General features: G+C 36.1%; 1 protein-coding gene across 1 annotated transcript; it reads right to left on the reverse strand.

Moving 5' to 3' along the window:
- Positions 1-11,933: 11,933 nt before the first annotated feature.
- LOC132564749 (piggyBac transposable element-derived protein 4-like) lies at positions 11,934-13,118 on the reverse strand. The gene has a single exon (XM_060229379.1). The coding sequence runs from the start codon at positions 13,116-13,118 to the stop codon at positions 11,934-11,936; it is 1,185 nt and encodes a 394-aa protein (XP_060085362.1).
- Between the last annotated feature and the right edge of the window lie 6,113 nt (positions 13,119-19,231).

A 19,231-nucleotide genomic window follows, 5' to 3' on the forward strand; every position in this document is an offset into this window, starting at 1 on the left:
TTTGAGGCATTGGACAATTAATCTCTATAGCTGAAACATATTTGGGGTATGTTCATGCTTCTTAGAATTTATCTTTTGAGGAGAATGTTAAGGAATTGTACCTGGAATAAACCTGTTCATGTGAAGATGGAAACTCTCCAGTGAGGTTGAACCTCTAGCACATCGGTATTTGGGCAGCATCACACCACCTTTCCTAAGAGTGCCAACTTTGGTATACAGCTGAACACCATCAGGATCCTGGAGGTAGGCAACATGCTGTGACTGCTTTGCCCAAATCCCCTGCATCTTTACACTGTCGAACAATGGCACCCCAAGAATGTCCAGCCCCTTTTCACCATCCATGGAGAAAATCAGATCACTAATGAGAGAAGAAGTTTCTCTCGTGCCTCTGGTCACTCGCCGACAGTGTAAAGTCAACTCATCTGACTTGATTTGGCGAACAACGTCTGCATCCGATGGATTCGGAACGTGATGCTGAATCATCTCGGCTCTCATTGCCTTCTTCAGAAGATTGACGTCTTCCTCCTCCCATCTAAATATGCAATGGCTGAGACGACTCATAAATGTCCCATACAATGGATGAGCATCCGTTGTGCAGCCAACAGACAGTCTCCGCATGAAGTGCCAGATATCCATCCTATTGAACAAATTAAAACATCAGTCACTTTCGCTGAAACTTACAGGTAACCATTTTCAGTCAGGAGCTGCTATTATCATAATATATTTCAAAACATACCAAATTCTTTCACTTTGAAATGCCATCACTACTAATTTTTTTAATTCAATGTCAGAACATGTTGCATTGTAGACAATTACTTTTTTGTCAAGGTTTCTGTAAATTCAGATTTTAGATTCAAAAATTAATGAACTTAAGTTATAATGGTATTTGCACATAATTCTGTTGTCAGTTACTATCTCCACAGCTTACCTCACAAGAAGATTTGGCCAGTGCGTTAAGTACTTCCTCACACAACTGCTGTCACAACAATCTCTGTCGACATACAGCAGACGTGGTGGAGGTACTTGGGCATCCAGGTAACGCTGGCATAGTCCCGAAATCATTGTGGCGAGGCCCTGTCCTTCATTGGCTGTCAGGACAGACATGATAACTTGACCATGCTCGTTACCAACATTGGTTGCCCACATCGCCGTCTATGCACTCTTTCCTGTAATTCAGAAACATATGGACTTGTAAACCAGGCAAAGCAGTCAGGGAAAAAAAGATGTAAAAAAACACAAGTAACTTTTCTATTCACACAATTTAGCATTACATTTTCAAAAATGCATAATTAAGATGACATACTGCAATTGTCATAATATTATTTTTTTCCTTTTCCCCCAGTTTCTAATTACTTGAAATGGATAAAAAAAACAAATTTAGCTACATACCAAGCAAAATAATTAAGAACCTCAGGACGCAAGGCTAAATTTCTGTCCATTACATACCTGCCAACTTTTTGGTGATTTTCTTTGTAGAATCAAGTTTGATGATACTACCAAACACAGATGTAATGGAGGCCTTGACGAAATCCATGCGCTGGAGAACATCTAGCTGGTAGACCTTCATCAGCCATCAGTGTTGAGGCGCTGTAGCTTGAAGTGGAGGATCTTCCATGACACCAGAAGTCACCAGCCTCGAAGAACTGGCAGCCATGAAAGTTTTACATGCTGACAGGTAGTTATGGACCTTTCGAAGGTACATGTCACCATGTAATTCCTCCAACTGTCTGCGCACCATACTGCTGCTGTTTCCTAGCCCTCTCTGACGTAACAAAGTCACCACCTTCTTATCACAAGAATACCTTGCAGTCAGGATTGCAGGAAACAACAACTGCCTGTCTCTGTCCAGTTGGGTAATTAGGCTGTTTGCCCAGGCAACCATCTGTAAGAAAACACAAATATTTTGAAATGTATTTAAAAGATTCAAATTTCAAACCAAAATTTTATGGAGATGAGTACAAGCGTAGATCGTTTTAGTTTTATGGTCCTCAACACCCTCGCAACAGCACAGTGATCAGTACAAGTGTTAAAGGTAGTTCAACAGAATACATAAAATCTATCAAACTTTCAAAATCCTTAATGTACAGATACAATTACCATTAATTCCACTTTTTAGACATGTCTGAATTTTGTAACAAATCTACACTTACCTTCTTGCCACATTTGGAGCATCGCAGGTATTCAGATGCCATGTTGTAAAAACAGTCAACACCAACTACAAGTCTGGTCTTTTGATGCATCCAGCTCTTGTTAGGTTGTCATTGTAGGTGTTATCTGCATCCACACGAGGGCATCGCAAGTGGACACCCCAGATGTTGACTGGCATCCACAAGAAAAGTCTGTGAGCAAAGTACCTATCAGCTCGGTTCCTCGTGTTCCAAGACAGGCTTGGCTGTGGAGGATGATTCCAGAGCTGGCAGACTTTGTCCAATCTAAACTCGACCATGTTGTGGGCATTCAACCCAAAAAATGCCTTCGAAACCCAATGTTCATCCACTTTGAGTAAAGTAGACCGCCATTTGCCCTACAACACAGGCTCTGAAAATAAAGTATTTCCTTTAAAACAAAATAACAACAAATATCCCTTTATTACTTCAAAAGAATATATATATATATATACCAATCCAAATCTTGCATCAATAATATGAATTTGCAAAAGTACATGTGTATAATCATAATTTATCAAAATGATGCAGAGTCCAGGTACAAAATTAGATAAAATATCTATTATGTTATTATATTATATTGTTATATTGTTTTCATGGTATGAAGACAATGTATATTTTCATTCAGCGATCTATCATCTTATTTGTAATAAGGTGACTTTATTTTGTATACCATTTGGCATACCTGGTGTGGATGTAGTTGATGTTTGCCGAGATGTGCTCGGCATCGGAACAGACTCCAGAAGAGGCTCGGACTGTCCACTTGGGGCAGGAGACGACTCCTCTGGAGGTGTCGACTGTGTATGAGTTGCGAAATAAACGTTAAAACAGATAATTACATTTTTGAAAGAACATGAATGAAAGAAAAGGCAAGCAAGTTAGAAATACTGTTTTCTACATGAAATGAAAATATTTAGTGTATTGAGGGAAACGTCCATCCAAAATGAATTCCAAACATCATCACCATCAAAGAATGATTTCAGTAATTTGGAATGCTTACCTGGTTGAACAAGAGGTAGAGCTTCATGTGTAGGAGGAGGAGGAGCAAGAATGGTGTCTATTTCTTGGAAAACTGTGAAAATGGAAATACAGATTTAAGGAAAGATTTTTATGACAATAACACTGTAAATTTATGAATGAGATACTTTAAAAGCACATTCAGATTTAAAACCATCTAATGAGGCAGACTGAAAAGAAAGTGTGCAAATTATATCTATTGATTCAAAATAACATTTCTCATCACATTTAACCAGTCAATTCGTGTGTAGTAGAAATTTGTACACACATATGTGTAAAGTTCTATAAACACTAGATTTTCTCTTAAAGATTACCATTCAAAGTAGCAGTAATACTTACCTAGCTGGGCCGACTCATACTCCTCTAGACAAGCCACCAATTCTTTGTCGTCTCTGCTTGGAATATCTATTAAAGAAACAATAATATTTGAGATTATATACTCACAAAAAAAAGGAAACAAACAAGAAAAAAGCTCTTCTAGAAACAGGGCACAAAAATTGAGCACAAATAATCACTTAATTCTTTGTTCAGGAATAGAATTTAATTGACACGGGCAACAAGTATACAAAGTAACCACTTACTGGGTTCAACCTTTGACGGTGATGTCATTCTCTTCATGAGTTGTGGAAGAGCGTTGTGGACTAGCCAAAAGCTGCCTTACTTGGCTAGGAGGAAGTTGACCTCGCTCTGTTGTCTTCTTTCTCACAATTTCTCTCCCCTCTTCAAACATCAGTACATAGCGCTGAAAATGATTATTAGCAATGTAATTATACACTGATCAAAAAGCCTATTAACATAAAATAGATGTAATTCCAATTTTGCTGTGAAGAATAACAAAACAGATACATAGCGTTCATATTGCTCACCTATTCTGAAGTTTAAGAAGAAGGCTTTTTCATTAAGTACAATTTTCTAACCAAACAAAGCTGGCCTTTCAAATAACCCTTTATATGTTATTTTGTAATCTAGATAGGGAAGCAATAGTTCATACACTATTGTACAAAATTTCCTCTACAGCTTTGAAACATTATTAGATGGTTTAATTTTTCTTTTAACAAGGAATCTTTCCTCTTTGGCATAGTATCAGTCAGGTACAAGTAATAGACTAGATAACGAAATTTTAACCATGATCAAACACTATATTTACAAGACAAGATGCCTTCAAAATACTCTTATCAGTAAATGCCGTAATTAGTACCATAAATAAATAATCAAGGTAATATATGTGTATCTCTTTTTTATCAACTGATGCAAGTTAGCGTACATGTGAGCTGTGTGATGTTTGAGTGAATATGATATGTTATGAATGTAATCAACACCATATATTGCTGAAAATCCTGCATTAAAAAATGAAAATTACACTACATATATATATTTCTGGTTATTGTAAGACAATAAAGGAATTGTAGGCAAATGATGTCAGGGTGTTTACAAGCTATTACACTGTAAAACGGTAGATTACTCATAGTATTTTTTTCATACTTTTTCAGACTCATCCTATGAACAAACAAGCCAAATATCAAAATATTCAAACCTTATGTGCGATAATGTTATATTTGAAACTCACCTAGTATGTCCTTTTCATTTTCTATATCCCTGCTCCTACCCTAAACCCTTTCACGAGCCTCCCGGTCAACTTCTTCAAGGCTAAGAGGCGGGGACGATGCTGGTCTATCATTACCAGCTAGCCTGCCCTCGGAAGAGTCCGAAAGCACCAGCTCTCCAGCCTGATTCCTTCTAAATACTGGATACAAAGGACCTGGCATATTTCTGCAATTATACAAAATGCTACTCAGTGTCCACAACCTGGTCTAATCTCTATAATTAAGTTCTCTCCCCTGGGACTGACAACCTTTTATGTATGTAAAATATGAAAAGTTGTACTTAACGATAATTTCCTCTAGTTTCTAACAATACCCAATTCATATATCTCCATTTATATACCTAAATGATATTTGAGAAATATTACCTTTCAGGACATTGAAATTACAGTTATACTCTAATAACTTCAGTCCGATACTATACTTTAAAATTATAAAAAAATATCTTTGGAAACTACATGTTTCCATCTTTTTAACTGTGCTATTTCTCTGTTCATATAAAGTATAACTTTTAAATACCAATACATTATATTAATAAAACAATCACACTCCATTTCTCTATGCTGGCTAAACCTTTCATCTCTTATCACCAACTCTGTAGGACATCAGCTGGGCCATCCCTTCAACCAGGGAAAGTGGGCTCAGCATGACTCCTACTGGCCAATGCTCCATGGTGTTCGTTACACTCTTATCTATGTCCTCTAAACAATCTAATTCTACCTACTTTAAACAGTGCGCTACAATACTTACATAGTCGATCCTTACACATTTGTAGTGTTTGTGTTTATATACTTACTTAACGATCCTTTTACATTAACAGTGTTGATATACTTACTTGATGCATATTTCCTTAGAAAAAACTTTAAATTCTGCCATTTGAAAGTTTATGTAAAATCCAGACCAGTGTTTGGACATATTACTGGATGTTGGGAGTTATGTGTAAATACAGAATGGGTAACTATCTGAAATTCCAGATTTCATTTCAAATAAAACAGAATAATCAAATGTCACATTTATAACTACACAACTGAACTTTTTTTACTACTGTGATCTACTTTCTTACAATTTCAACCAACTTTATTAATAATATTACCAAAGCAAAATGTTTCAACCTTAACCCATATGTAATGTTAGAATGACATGACCTTCAATGAGATGACCTTTAATTAGGGGTCGAATTGTTTGATTACTGATCAGGATTTTATGGTGAATTAAAGCACCAGTTAGAGTGTTTTGCTAATCAAATCTCCAAGTTTGCAAGCAAATAATTTTGGTAGATTTTTTGGTAAATATATAAAAGGAAATGTTATTTTTCAATCTAAACTAACTAGTTTTGTCTAAGAATTGTAAAGACTACGTGGTAATCTCCCATACAATTATGATGCCACTCTTGTTTTTATGTCATAGATAATGTATATATACAATTTATTAATCATCATGAAGATTCGGAGATGAATGCACTAATGCTTAATTCGATGTGCTGTTTGTAGTTATTTTAATATGTATGTACAAATCTTATTTGATACATTTGTATCCAGAGGGCACTGATGTGAAAACAATATATTACAAGTCCTAACTAGGTTGTATACTGAATTCTCAAATACTAGTCAGTATTAACACCCAGAGGGGTGCTGTGTCTCCAACTCACATATAAAATAATAAAAAATTTTAATAGCATGTGAGTCATGATCTGGACATGTAAAACTACCATGCCTTGTAGGAGTAAAATTTTGAAATGAAGACTGGATGTGTGGGACATTAGATGCAGGTTTGTTATAATTTAGCACATGATAAATATAATATATATATATATATAATATATCAGAAATATTTATCATTACTTGCCTCTTATTTAGAAGGGGGTCAAGTATGCAAAAATTTGAAGTTGCATTTTAGGTATAGATAAAAGTTTATCTGATGTGACAAAGATTATACATATGACACAAATAACAGGAATTACCATACACTTCATTCATGTTTAAGCGTATATGTGTCAATTTTTCTCAGGTCTCTGATGAACCGTAGAATGTAAACATGGCCTACTTTCGGCCTTACAGTCTCTATCAATCAAAGCTTGATAATGTACAACAAAAACAAAAAAAATCATTGCATAATCATCAAAACTAATTACCTGTTTCTTCAATAACTGATGACTTTGATCAAAACAAGTTGAAATCGCTTTCTGAACACTTGGGTGATGTGCCAACAAAAGAATGGCGGATGCTGTGTGAAGCTGGCTACTATGTAGTTGAACTTCTTATTCGGTGGTTGTGATTGGCTGACCAACTCTGGTTCTGTGGTTGTGATTGGTCAATCAAACCACGACTTGTGAGTGAAATCAAGAGCTAAGTGAGGTGCTCACAAGACTGTACTGAGCAACTATGAAAAAAAATCAAAGGCACAAGGGGCTTTAGCACTGCAATGATGAAAAAGCTTGTTTTAAGTTTTTATACCATTTTGGTCAAAATTTAAATGTTTGGAAACTAAAATGGTATTGAATATATAGAATTTCATGCTAAAATGGTGATTTTCATATATTTTCACATTAAAAAAGATATTTATTGAAGAGGTTATATAGATATACTTGCCTTCAAACATTAAAATTTGCAAAATCCAAATTTTCCTCTGCTTTTTCAAGGGCTTGGAACCATCTTGTGTCTCCATTTTGTCACATTGTCCTTGAAAGTGTACATATGAGACAAAAGACACAAGGCAGCATTAAAATTTGTTTTTGTTATATTAAATTGTCCGAAACACATCTTTTAGTCAGTCTGCAATTACAGTTGTTGGTATTGAAATTTGTACTCTATCTTTTTCTTCTTTAGCTGCCTCTCTCCATCCATTTTGGACTTCACTTCTGCCCTCCATTCTTCAAATGAAAAACATTTCAGTTTCTTCACAATGAATTTTAAACATATATGATCTGTGTGTGGTTGAATTTTTCCTGTTGCCACCACATTTATTGCATTTAACAAAGTCAGGAGTTTTATATCTGCGCCGAATTGTTGATGATGAATTTGGTGCTGGAGGTCTTAAAATGATGTAAAGATTATCCTGAGCCAACAAAGCAGGATGCCTGATCACTGCTGGTGTGGGGTGTGCTGGAGAGAGTGGTGCTGACACAGGAGATACAGGGAGAGAGGCAGGTGATTTTCCTCTTCCGGCTGGTCTTCTTTGGCGCTTGGCCAGCAGTACATGGGTTTGGAAATTCGAACTTTGGTGCCTCACTCGATGGAAGCTCTGCTGGCTTCTGGCGGGCCGGTGGTAAGCCACTTACTGTTATTGTTGGTTTGGGCATGTTGATGCCCTGCAGCAGGATCTTTTACTCCTTTTGTTTGTCCTCCTTATTATACCTTTAAAATACAAATGTTAAATCATGGTCACTTAAATCATATTTGTAAAATGCACAGATAATAACACCTCAGATGCAACTTCACAAACAAATAAACTTCTTGTGTTACAGGAATGCAACAAGATTTACAGACACCTTACTCAAAAGTACTTAACAAAATGATAATAAAGGCTGAAGGCACGCAATATGTTTGCCTGCAAAGCTCTGTCATTTAAATCATCTAAGTACCGACATTGGTTCTACTTACCATTGTTGAAGAGGTTTTTTGTTCAACAGAGGCAGCTGTATGTCTGTCCTCTCCATGGCTGGCTGTGATTTCACAATAACCTCCTGGATATTGTGATACGCCCTGAGGACAAGACGCCACCTGGTCCATACATGGACCTCACACCTCTGGTCTCCAGGAAAAATCTGCAACAGACGCTCAAAAGTTGCCTCGGTGTACCTGTTGCAGTTGGGCCTCTGTGCTGGACCTTTGTTGGGTCCTAGGAGAACTCTGAAATAGAGAAAATGATAAAATCTGTATACATGTAATAAAAGAACTTACTTTTGGATAAACTAGATATAATTTCTGAAGTTCCAAAATTGTTTGCTTCCAGAAAAAGTAAGTGTTATGTAACTGGTAATAATATTGAATTTTTTTTTATGAAAGTGTAGGTCAGGAAATAACATGGCAATAACATTCACAAAATCTTAATCGCTTGATTCTAATTTAGCAAACAACACCAACAGATTTCTATCAACATTCTTAACATACTCTGTTGAACTCAACAGGATACATGTTAGACCAAAAGACAGACTTGTACACAAAATCATCGGAATTCAACCCTTATTGGCTTACAAAAATCCTTGAAACAATGGACCGACAAATAGAAAAAAGGGCAAAACAGTTATCTCTGAACCAAGACGTACATGGGCAGCCGAAAAAGGATTTATGTTTGTACTTACTTAGTGACGCTCTCCACTCCTGGCGTGACATGTTTCCCTCGCCCACCAAATTTCCCTGACCATGGTTTTTTGGTAAACCTCCTTGGGAATACTGTCCTTTTCTGGTCGTAGCTTGATAATTGATCCCACAAATGGATCAGCTCCTGTGCTTTACGGAGACTTAATGATTTCCCATCACGCAAAGACACCAGGAACTCCGCCAAATTTATGACTTTGTCATATCCAGGTACATTGTCTGGACCACAGACCTGAAAATCATATATTTATATAAATTTGATATAAATATCCAAAATAAAGCCAAACTGCCAAACGATATGGAAATAAGTGGAAAACAAACTGTTTTTCATTATTTTCTATTATTTCTGCCTTTCTGGATACTACATGTATATTATAGATAGAATTTGTTTCCCTTTTTATCACATTTATGACATTAATACTTTATATAAAAGCTATGTAATCAAACTTTAATCATGAATCTGATGTAAATGGAAATTAAATTACTAACTCTATATGTCAGACTGGATGAATTACAAAACTATGAACTATTTCAATCTTCAAACAGAACGTGACAAAAACATTGACTTTATGTTTAGTAAGATTATTGGAACATAAACGTACGCCATAGAGTTTATGCTTATCTGTGGTACATCCATTGGGGATTCGGCGCATAAAGTGCCATGAGTCGAGTCTGAAATGATATCATTTAAAATCAAAACTGAATACATTGTACCATGTCAATTCTACTATTGTGTAATTATGCTGGAAAATATGTGATCCAATTATTTAGAGTTTCAACAGGGAAAGTTAAAAATCTACTACCAACAGGTATGTTCTAGGAGGGACATACTTGTGTGGATCAGGTATCTTTGATGAACTCTAGGTAGAAGCTGGTACATGATCTACCAATGTCACTGTGCTGTCATTACAACACTAAAACAATCATAAAAATATGACCTAAAATGTACTTTAAGACCAACAAATATGATGTGTCACAGACTACATACCTCACGTGAAGAAATGGCCAGGCATCAAAGTACTTCTTCACACACTGCCAGCCACAGCAATCCCTATCAGTGTACAACACTTTAGGTGGGGAAACACCAGCATTTCTATATCTTGCTACAATGCCATCCAGCATCTTCATCAACCCTTCCCCTTCCCCTTCAGTGAGCACTGACATGAGGATCTGACCATGCTCATTACCCACATTGGTGGCCCACATTGCTGTGCCTCTACTTGAACCTGAAATATAAATCATCCAATTTCAATACTGTATATCAGTGCACTAATCTTGACTAGCCTAACAAACTACGAAAACAATTATAAAACTAAAGCAAAGACAGGCTTTCCATGTATAAAATGAATTCCTTTAATGTCAATGTCAACTTGTAAAAACCTGTAAGAAAAAAATAATAAAACAAAACTAAGAGGTTTTTCCACTGTCGCAGGAAAGCCCTAATAACTATCTATTATGCTTGAGTAATTTTTATATCAGTTATTTCAGCATCATGTAATGGAAAATCAATGGTGGTATGGTTGCTTACCTGCAAGATTATTTGTGATTTTCTTGGTCGAATCAATTTTCAGGATATCACCTGTGATTGATGTCAGCTCGGCCAGCTCATATTCCAATCTGGAGATGACATCAAGCTGGTACACTTTTGTGAACCAACGGAATCTTTGAATATCTATTGCTGGAGGTGGCTCTACAAAAGCAGGGATGGCGACCAATCCTCTGTCTGAAGACTTTTTAAATTCCATGAAATTGGTAGCATATTGGCGACACTTATCCAAATAGGACTCCCCATGATTTTCTGAAATCTATGGAATATAAGCCTATGTTAGCAGCAGAAAAATGTCAACACAATATTATAATAAGGGAGGGAAATTGATACCTGTTTAACAATGATATTATTAGCATTAAAAACATAATTTGAAGCCAAATTAACAATTGATAAATGTGTATAATAGTGTTGTTCTGACTAATTGAGTTAATCGAGTATCACTTGTTTGAGATGTCTGATCAATTAATCGAGTAAAGAATCTGTAATCGATCATCATGAAATATGAAAATAAAGTATTTAAATATTGAAATTATTTTCAACAAGAGTAAAATTATTAAGAAATAGAACAACAGTTGTTTTTATTAAAAAGTGTTCTGTGCAATAAGCAAATAACAAACACAGAAAGATGGTATAGGTACAACAGTTTTAGTAATTACCTGAATTGCTGTTAAAACATTACACAAAATACGTATTTAGACTTGAATTATATCCAAAACAGACAATTAAGAATTCATCGATCGATTACACAAAGTTGATGATCGATCAGGAAATTTCAACCAATTCCCAACACTAGTATAAAAGTATATGTTTGAAGACTAGACTACTGCTGTTGCCAAGTGTCCTCTGACGCATCATCCTGACAACCCTCGGATCACAAGCGTACCTTTCAGTCAAGATGCAAGGAAATTTTCTTTTTTCTGATTCCAGCTTATGACTTAACTCGTTGACCCCTGCAGCCATGTTTGCTACTCACTTCCTGTAGCATCTTTGATTGCTACAGCAGCCTCCTCCCTGAGCCAATATGGCCGCCACCCAAGAATTTCCATCTCACATATTAAAATGAGATTTTCATACATTTATGTTGGTTTTTTGTTATTGCATGAAGAATAAAAGTTGTTGTAAATATCTGAAACTATGTAAAACCATGAAATAAAAGAATGAACATACCTTGATTTTCTTGGTTTTTTTTTCGATAAATCCCAAAAATGAAATTGAATTATTGAAATCAACTGTTTTGTTTTTAAAGTTTGTCATTTAAATGTAAATATAACACAACTGTTAATGATTATGTACACTGCCAATTAAATTCTGATCCCCTATGATATTTTTCAAAGCAGAAAACACACAGATGGGCACCACATCCAGTACATTCCCACTTCACATCCGACCGCTTTTTGTCCTTTGAACACCGACGACATCTCCCTTTCTTCTCACTCTCTTTAGGCCAATGTCCACCTCCAAATGGGTCAACATTTGACACTCGCCTCCTTTTTCTTGTTGCCCTGTATGTTCCAAGTAATTGTTTTGACAAATTCATGCGAAAGCTTAGGAGAGACCTGTCTTTATCTTTACCGGTCTTAGTCATCAACCTGTGATTGGGTGATTCTTTCATCAGGATGAAAGCGTTTGAAATGGAAAGATCCAGCAGAAAGAAAAAGATGTACGTCCACCATCTTTTGCACATGCGGTAAGTCGGATAGGCTGTCCTGGTTTGATCTGACCTATCGACCCCATTCATCTTGATATTATATTTCTCCACAACTCCAGGACTCGGGACTTGTCGCTGCGTTCCATCTTTCTGCCGCCGTTTTACCTGCCCTGCGTTTTCTGTTGGGTCATCTGCGGTCGATAGGAAGAAGATGTTTTTTTTGTCCTTCCACGCATATGCAGCAGTCTTCCCTTTCTGTACTATCTTTATGTCCCCTTGATTTTTTACACATTTGGGGTGGAGAAGAGAAGAAGGAAAGCCCTTTCTATTTGATCTCGCGGTTCCCCGAGCATAGGTCCAGTTCTGTTTCAAAACTTCAAACAGTTGATAGCTTGTGAAATAATTGTCAATGTTGACAATGTGGTTCTTGTTTGCAATGTCCTGGGTTAGGTTTAGAACGACTCGGGTGGTTAGTCCATACTGAGCATTATGCTCATCCCCCTTTTTCCCTGTGTACACATCAATGTCATTGGCATAGCCATTTTCAGAATCTGCCCTCATCCACACTTTCACCCCATAATTTGTTGGCTTAGCGGGAAGATACTGACGAAATCCTAGGCGTCCTCTAAAAGCAATCATTGCTTCATCAACACTGGTGTTTTGATGTGGCTTATAATTCTCCAAACATTTTTTCTTCACAATGTCCAACACCGGTCTGACATGGTGTAACCTGTCATATCCTGGATCATCTCTAGGCAAGTTGGTAGTGGAGTCATTTACATGAAAATATTGTGACAGTTTATCAAATCTGTCTCTAGGCATGATGTTAGGAATAAATAAATTGCCAAAAACAGAATCAGTGGACCAGTACATATCCAGTGAAGGTAGATGTAAAATGGACATGTAGATCCGTATGCCCAAAAACGCTTTCATTTCCTCCACTGACGGCGTACAAATCTTGCGAAAATATCAAAGAAAGAAAGTCCAACTCGTTCTTGTTGACGTCTAATACTGTTGTTGGGCCGACCGTCTCAGAAAACTGGGGTATAATAATCGGCGAAGTATTTTCGGACCACTGCAATGGTTCGTCATTTTTGTCACTTTCACTTCCATGTTCGCTTTCACTCGACGAATAGTCACTGAAACTGATGTCAGATATGTCCGATATATCTTCTGGGTTTACTGCACGTAATTCTTGCACCTTTCTGAATAGCTATGGCAATGTCATCGGCTGTAAATCCTTCGAATTCCGACTCGTCGGAGCTGTTATCAAAATTGAAAGTACTACCGGCGGCCATGTTTACTCGCCGTTCCATGTGAGTGCCTTTTCGTAGTAAATTCCTCTAAATTTCGCTCGACTTCCAGAATCATGTGACTGTATAACGAATGGAAACTTCCCATATAATATTATTATTCAGGTTTATAGGTCACGTTTAGCCAATCAAAGCCGTCGTAACAGACTCTCTGAACCAATCGAAATTGTCGCTTCAAAGCGACTCTCGGCAATACAATCAATAAAGGCGATGTCGCTTTTACGCGACAGTCGGGAATGAGGAGAAGGTAAACACAACGCGTATAGGCGTCAGTAGGAGGCAATGAGTTAAAACAACAAATTTGAGATTAGAATCCATTATCCAATATGACTTTTAAGATTTTATAGTATACAGAGGAACTGTAATAATTTGTTTGCTTGTTTTGTGTTCGTCTCCCTGTGAACAGCCAGTGTCATTTTGAGGCGGGGTCTCCTTGGAGTAGTTGGTGACTACCACACTGAAAAATATGCCGGAGGCCCGTCAAATGTCATCCAAAGTAATTACGGTAAAGTGTCTTGCCCAAGGAAACAACCAATGGCAGCACAGACAGGCCAGCCATCAGCTACCAGAGAAACACAAAGCCGAGAGTTGACCGGTCTGTGCTGTCATTGCAATGAGTTTCTATGTATGTAACATTTCTTATACAAGCTTTGCATTTTAGCTTTATGCTCACCCTTTGTTTGCACTTGCTGCATTCATAGTCCTCCCCAATAATTATATAATAGTCATGGACATCAAGTACCAAACGTGTCTTCTGGTGAACACCATTATTCACCAAGGTTCCTTGACATCCAGAGTGAGGGCAGGTGAACTGGTAGTGAAACAGGTGTCGTGGCATTCAAACAAACAGCCGGTGCCCAAAGAAACACTCCTGTTTGTTAAGAGTGCCTAAAATTAAAGCACAAATAAAACATTGCTGAATAATGCCTTGTTTGTCAATTATGGTTGTTTTATTGATACTAAGATATGTATACAAGAAAATAATGCAAGTTAAATGCAATTGTTTTGTAGTAACAAAAATCAAAACTTGAAATGAAGACTGAATCTTAAGATATTTAATGACTAACGTCAGTGTTTTAAATTGCATACCATGCCGTATCCAAGAACATAGTCTAAACACACTGACGCGTAACTCTAAACACACTTGACACATAGTGCTCCATTGTACAATGAAAATTGGAGATATCTATTAAACTTATACTAGTATCAATTACATTGATAGTGACAGCTTCAAACCTAGAAGATTTTAAATTCATGAATAAATCATTACCTGTTGATAACCTGGGCTGAGGAGGATCACCATAGCTTGATCACCCTGTCAAAGTCAAACTGTGGACCCCTAGTTGCATAATGGAAAAAAGTTTTTGAAATCCCACCTTGGTCCACAGCTGGAAGTGTCTTCTTCCACTTCTTGGTCAGAGGTTTTTCATCCCCTAAAAAGAGACAATAAATCATACCTGTAAGACAGACATGTCAATGAACCAAACACTAAAAATTTACCACATTAGAAATCAAATAAATAAAAAAAAAAATAAATAAATAAAACTGCTTACAGGTATTATCAGCTTCACGTATTATGTTCAAAATAAATTATTTTCCGGAAAATAGTTGAGCATTACCATGTAGATGAAACCTGCCTAAACAAAGCAGTAGTTGTTCAACTTAATGTTAGTGGTATTCTTTTTCATATTTTCATCAATTTATATAATTAAACATTTTTCTATCTGAGCCCTCAATTTATAGCATTATTGATTTCCTGATATCAACAATGATTATATTTTCAATCTTATTATCATATTATACCTTGTGAAAGGGACTGCTGGCTTGTAGTTGCTGGTGTTTCTGGAACAGGTGTTTGTGGAGCAGAAGTTACTGGTGTTCTAGTAGTAACTAGGCTGTCTCCACTGGCTGTGGTCTGAACCCTAATAGATCGCAGCCGATCTAGGGAAAACTGTATTTGGGGCACAGCCTGTCCAGCTTTACCAGTTGAAAAGAAATGCTGGTTTGTTGTTGCTGACGTTTTGAGGGCAGAAGTTTTTTTGTGTAGCTTGGTTGTATTCACTGGCTGAGATATCGTTAGATCCCGGATTGCATCAAAGCACTGGGTATATAATTCAATGTACCTTACTTTTTTATATTTAGATTTTACAATTGCAAGTCTGCTTGAGAATATTGTCAAGGCACTTGAAACAGCGCCGCGACTATATCAAGTTATGCAGATAAAAGAACGAAGTTAATGATGAAGAAGGCTGTAAAGTTATTATGCAAAGTTATAATTTTAACGTTAATCTAAGTTGAAATGAATTTTATTTGACTAAGTTACACAAAAAGGTCTGATAATAAATTAGAGGGACGAAGTTGAAATCATTATTTACCTAAGACATACCAAGAATTCATCAATAACACCTATAATATTGTATTCTTAAAAAAACAGCAGCAGATTATTGTTACCATATATACATAACATAAAAAACAAAATGAATCTGTATTTTACTCAATTGTGTCTCATTATTAATAAAATGTGTAACAATTACTTTCTGCTAAATTAACTGAGTTGTTAAGAAACTGTATTCGTTATCGATTCAGATTTAAATTTTTTAAAAAAGACCGTAAAATAAATCATTTGCGTACAATAATAAAAATGAGTGAACTTTTAAGGAAAAAAGCCATTAAAAGAAAAAAAGCAAGCACAGTTGACATATTAATGCACAGTGAAAAAAAGAAACACACAACATGTAGATATAATAATAGGCACTGAATAAATGATAAATTGTTAATATGCAATATGTCTTGATTTATTGGATTGAATTACATGAAATTGTTAAAACAGAAATGAAATGATAGCAGGCCAGTTATAGATCCAATGTAAAAAGGAGTTACAATACACACAAATGACACTTACTTTTTTCTGAAAATCAGGGAATACAAAACACCAAACAAAACCAAATCCCACAAAAAGTATACATACATATCAAAACCACCACCAAGGAAGATGACATTAGATAAAAGCTAAATCTACAGCTACACGTAAATCAGATTTTCATAAATTAATAATTAAGAATAAATAATGAGAAAAAATATTACTAAAAACTCCAATTAAATGTTAGGAAATTGTTATTTTTAAACTACTGATATATCACTTACCACCAACCACCAATATGTAAGCACCGCACCACTATGATATCACAGATTGTACCATACATACCCTTAACACAACACCTCCCTTCCCCCACCCCCACTGCAGAGTAATATGCAAAATATACTTTTGTGTCATTATACACAATAGGTTCATGGGTAGCAGTTATTGGTAAAATGTTCAGTAGGAAAAACATGCTTACATACAAAAATGAAATGCAACACAATCTGTGGTATTACACTGAAACATGTAAAGCTAGCTAGAATATAGCAGGAAGTATACAACAATGATACTTGTGTGGGTAGTGATGAAGGTTAAGGTAAATGTGATAAATCACCCTTCGTGTTATATAACTGTGGTAACGTTGTTCAAGCAGGATACCATTGCTGACAATGTTATCCCAGTTCGAGCACTTGATGTCACAGTTTAGAGAGCAACTCATTCTTAAATTGTCTACAGGTATCGGAATAACCTATATCTTACCTTATATAAAGTTCTGGTAATATCACTGTCAACAGTGGTCTATTTTGCTAACTTTATATACTTCCATTTCCTCAATATATATGCATGGCAACCACATGTTGCAATAACATTGATCATGTAGATAATAATGATTATCAGAAACAAAATCAGTTATAATTTCCTTCCAATTACACAAAAACCTTACAAAATTTTATTGCATAAAAATAAAACTCACAAGAAGTTTGAAAGCTAAAATTTATTATTATGCCATCATTAAAGGTTTTAAAAAATATATAATCATACCTAATGGATTTCCATGATACATTGTAGAAGTTCTAAAAATGAACTGTCTCACCATACTTACCATAAACGTCCCAAATAATTTAGAAGAAATCTGATAAATTCAATTATTAAGTCAACAACACATTAAATTTATGCAAACAAGACACATTATGTTGTAAGTTTCATATGTTTAGTGTCTTGATTTTTTTTCTTAAATTATCGCACATTTCCTGCTTTATAAAACTACAAAGATACTATTAATTAACTTTTGCTTCGCATAAGCCATAACTTTAAAAAAAAATTGACTGTCCTATTATCAGTTTTGTAGTTCCAATAATTTGATTTCAGTGACAAATACTTAAATGTGATGTGTTGTTTGAGGAAAGAAAATGATGTTAATGAAAAGAGGATAATGAATGAAATGAATGGAACAAGACTAAATAATGGAAAGTAAGGAATGTGCTTAGTTTTGCTCTTTTAACAAATCTCAATTCAACACAACTATAAAATGAAGGTTAAACTAACTTTTAATTGATAATGAAATAGACAGTTACAAATGTTCTAGAACTGCAAATATATATTACTTCCACTGAGGTTTGAACTCAGACCTCTTTCCAAGAAAGGAAACTGTTCTTTCCAGTTGAACTACAGAAGTCTCTTTTCTTTGCAGAGCCTGGTATTTGTAACTGTTATGGTTGAAAGTTTGTGGCTAAGTCCCTTGACAGAACAACATCATTTGTTAGTGAAACTGACAAATACTCCAAAAACCATAAAAAATTCTCCTCTGCTTTTACAAGGGCTTGGAACCTTCTACTATATAACAAATATATGAAAATTTTGTAATATAGTAGGCAGCATTAAAAATTTTTATGATACGTTGTTACCATTTCCTTCTCGAAAGTTTTCAATCTTGCAACCCTTCAATTTCTAGCTTGGTTCATCAAGTTCATCCGGTGGCTGGAGATGGCTCAAAAAGAGGCTCAAACTGTCCACTGCAAGCACTACAAGGTATACAATTAAAATTTAATCAAAGCTAAAAGTTTGTGCAGTTATAGGTATGAATAACTATCATGAAAAAAGAACTGTTAAACATCAAGAGAAAGGTGAAATTGGTTTTCACACTAATACTTATCAAGAACTTACATCATCAAGGTGATTTGTGGATAAGATTGATCACAATGGCAGGAGACAACTCCAATTGATCTACGGTGGCAGGAGACGGCTCTAGATGAGGCTCAGACTGTCCACTGGTGGCAGGAGATGAGGCTGGAACTGTCCACTGGTGGCAGGAGACAAGTAGATGAGGCTGGAACTGTCCACTGGTGGCAGGAGACAACTCTAGATGAGGCTGGAACTGTCCACTGGTGGCAGGAGACGACTCTAGATGAGGCTGGTACTGTCCACTAATGGCAGGAGACGGCTCTAGATGAGGCTCAGACTGTCCACAAATGGCAGGAGACTGCTCTAGATGAGGCTGGATTTGTCCATGTGCTGCTGGAGATAGATCTGTCTGGTCAGGTCACTGAATGATATCCTAAGCAAGTGGGGTAAAGTGCCTTGACTAAGTACACAACAGTACAGGATGATCTGTGATCTCAGCTCCCAAGAAACACAAATCTAGTCCTTGTAGAAATCAAACCACACACCTCTGATCTTCACCAGAGGTTGACAATCTAATGCTGCTATTCACTGTTATCATGGTCCCCTGAAAATTCTGCATGTTATCAAAAGCAATTGGGTTA

Source organism: Ylistrum balloti, unplaced genomic scaffold, assembly GCF_031769215.1.
Source record: "Ylistrum balloti isolate Yb309-2 unplaced genomic scaffold, AGI_CSIRO_Ybal_v1 Utg372696, whole genome shotgun sequence".
Lineage (NCBI taxonomy): Eukaryota > Metazoa > Mollusca > Bivalvia > Pectinida > Pectinidae > Ylistrum > Ylistrum balloti.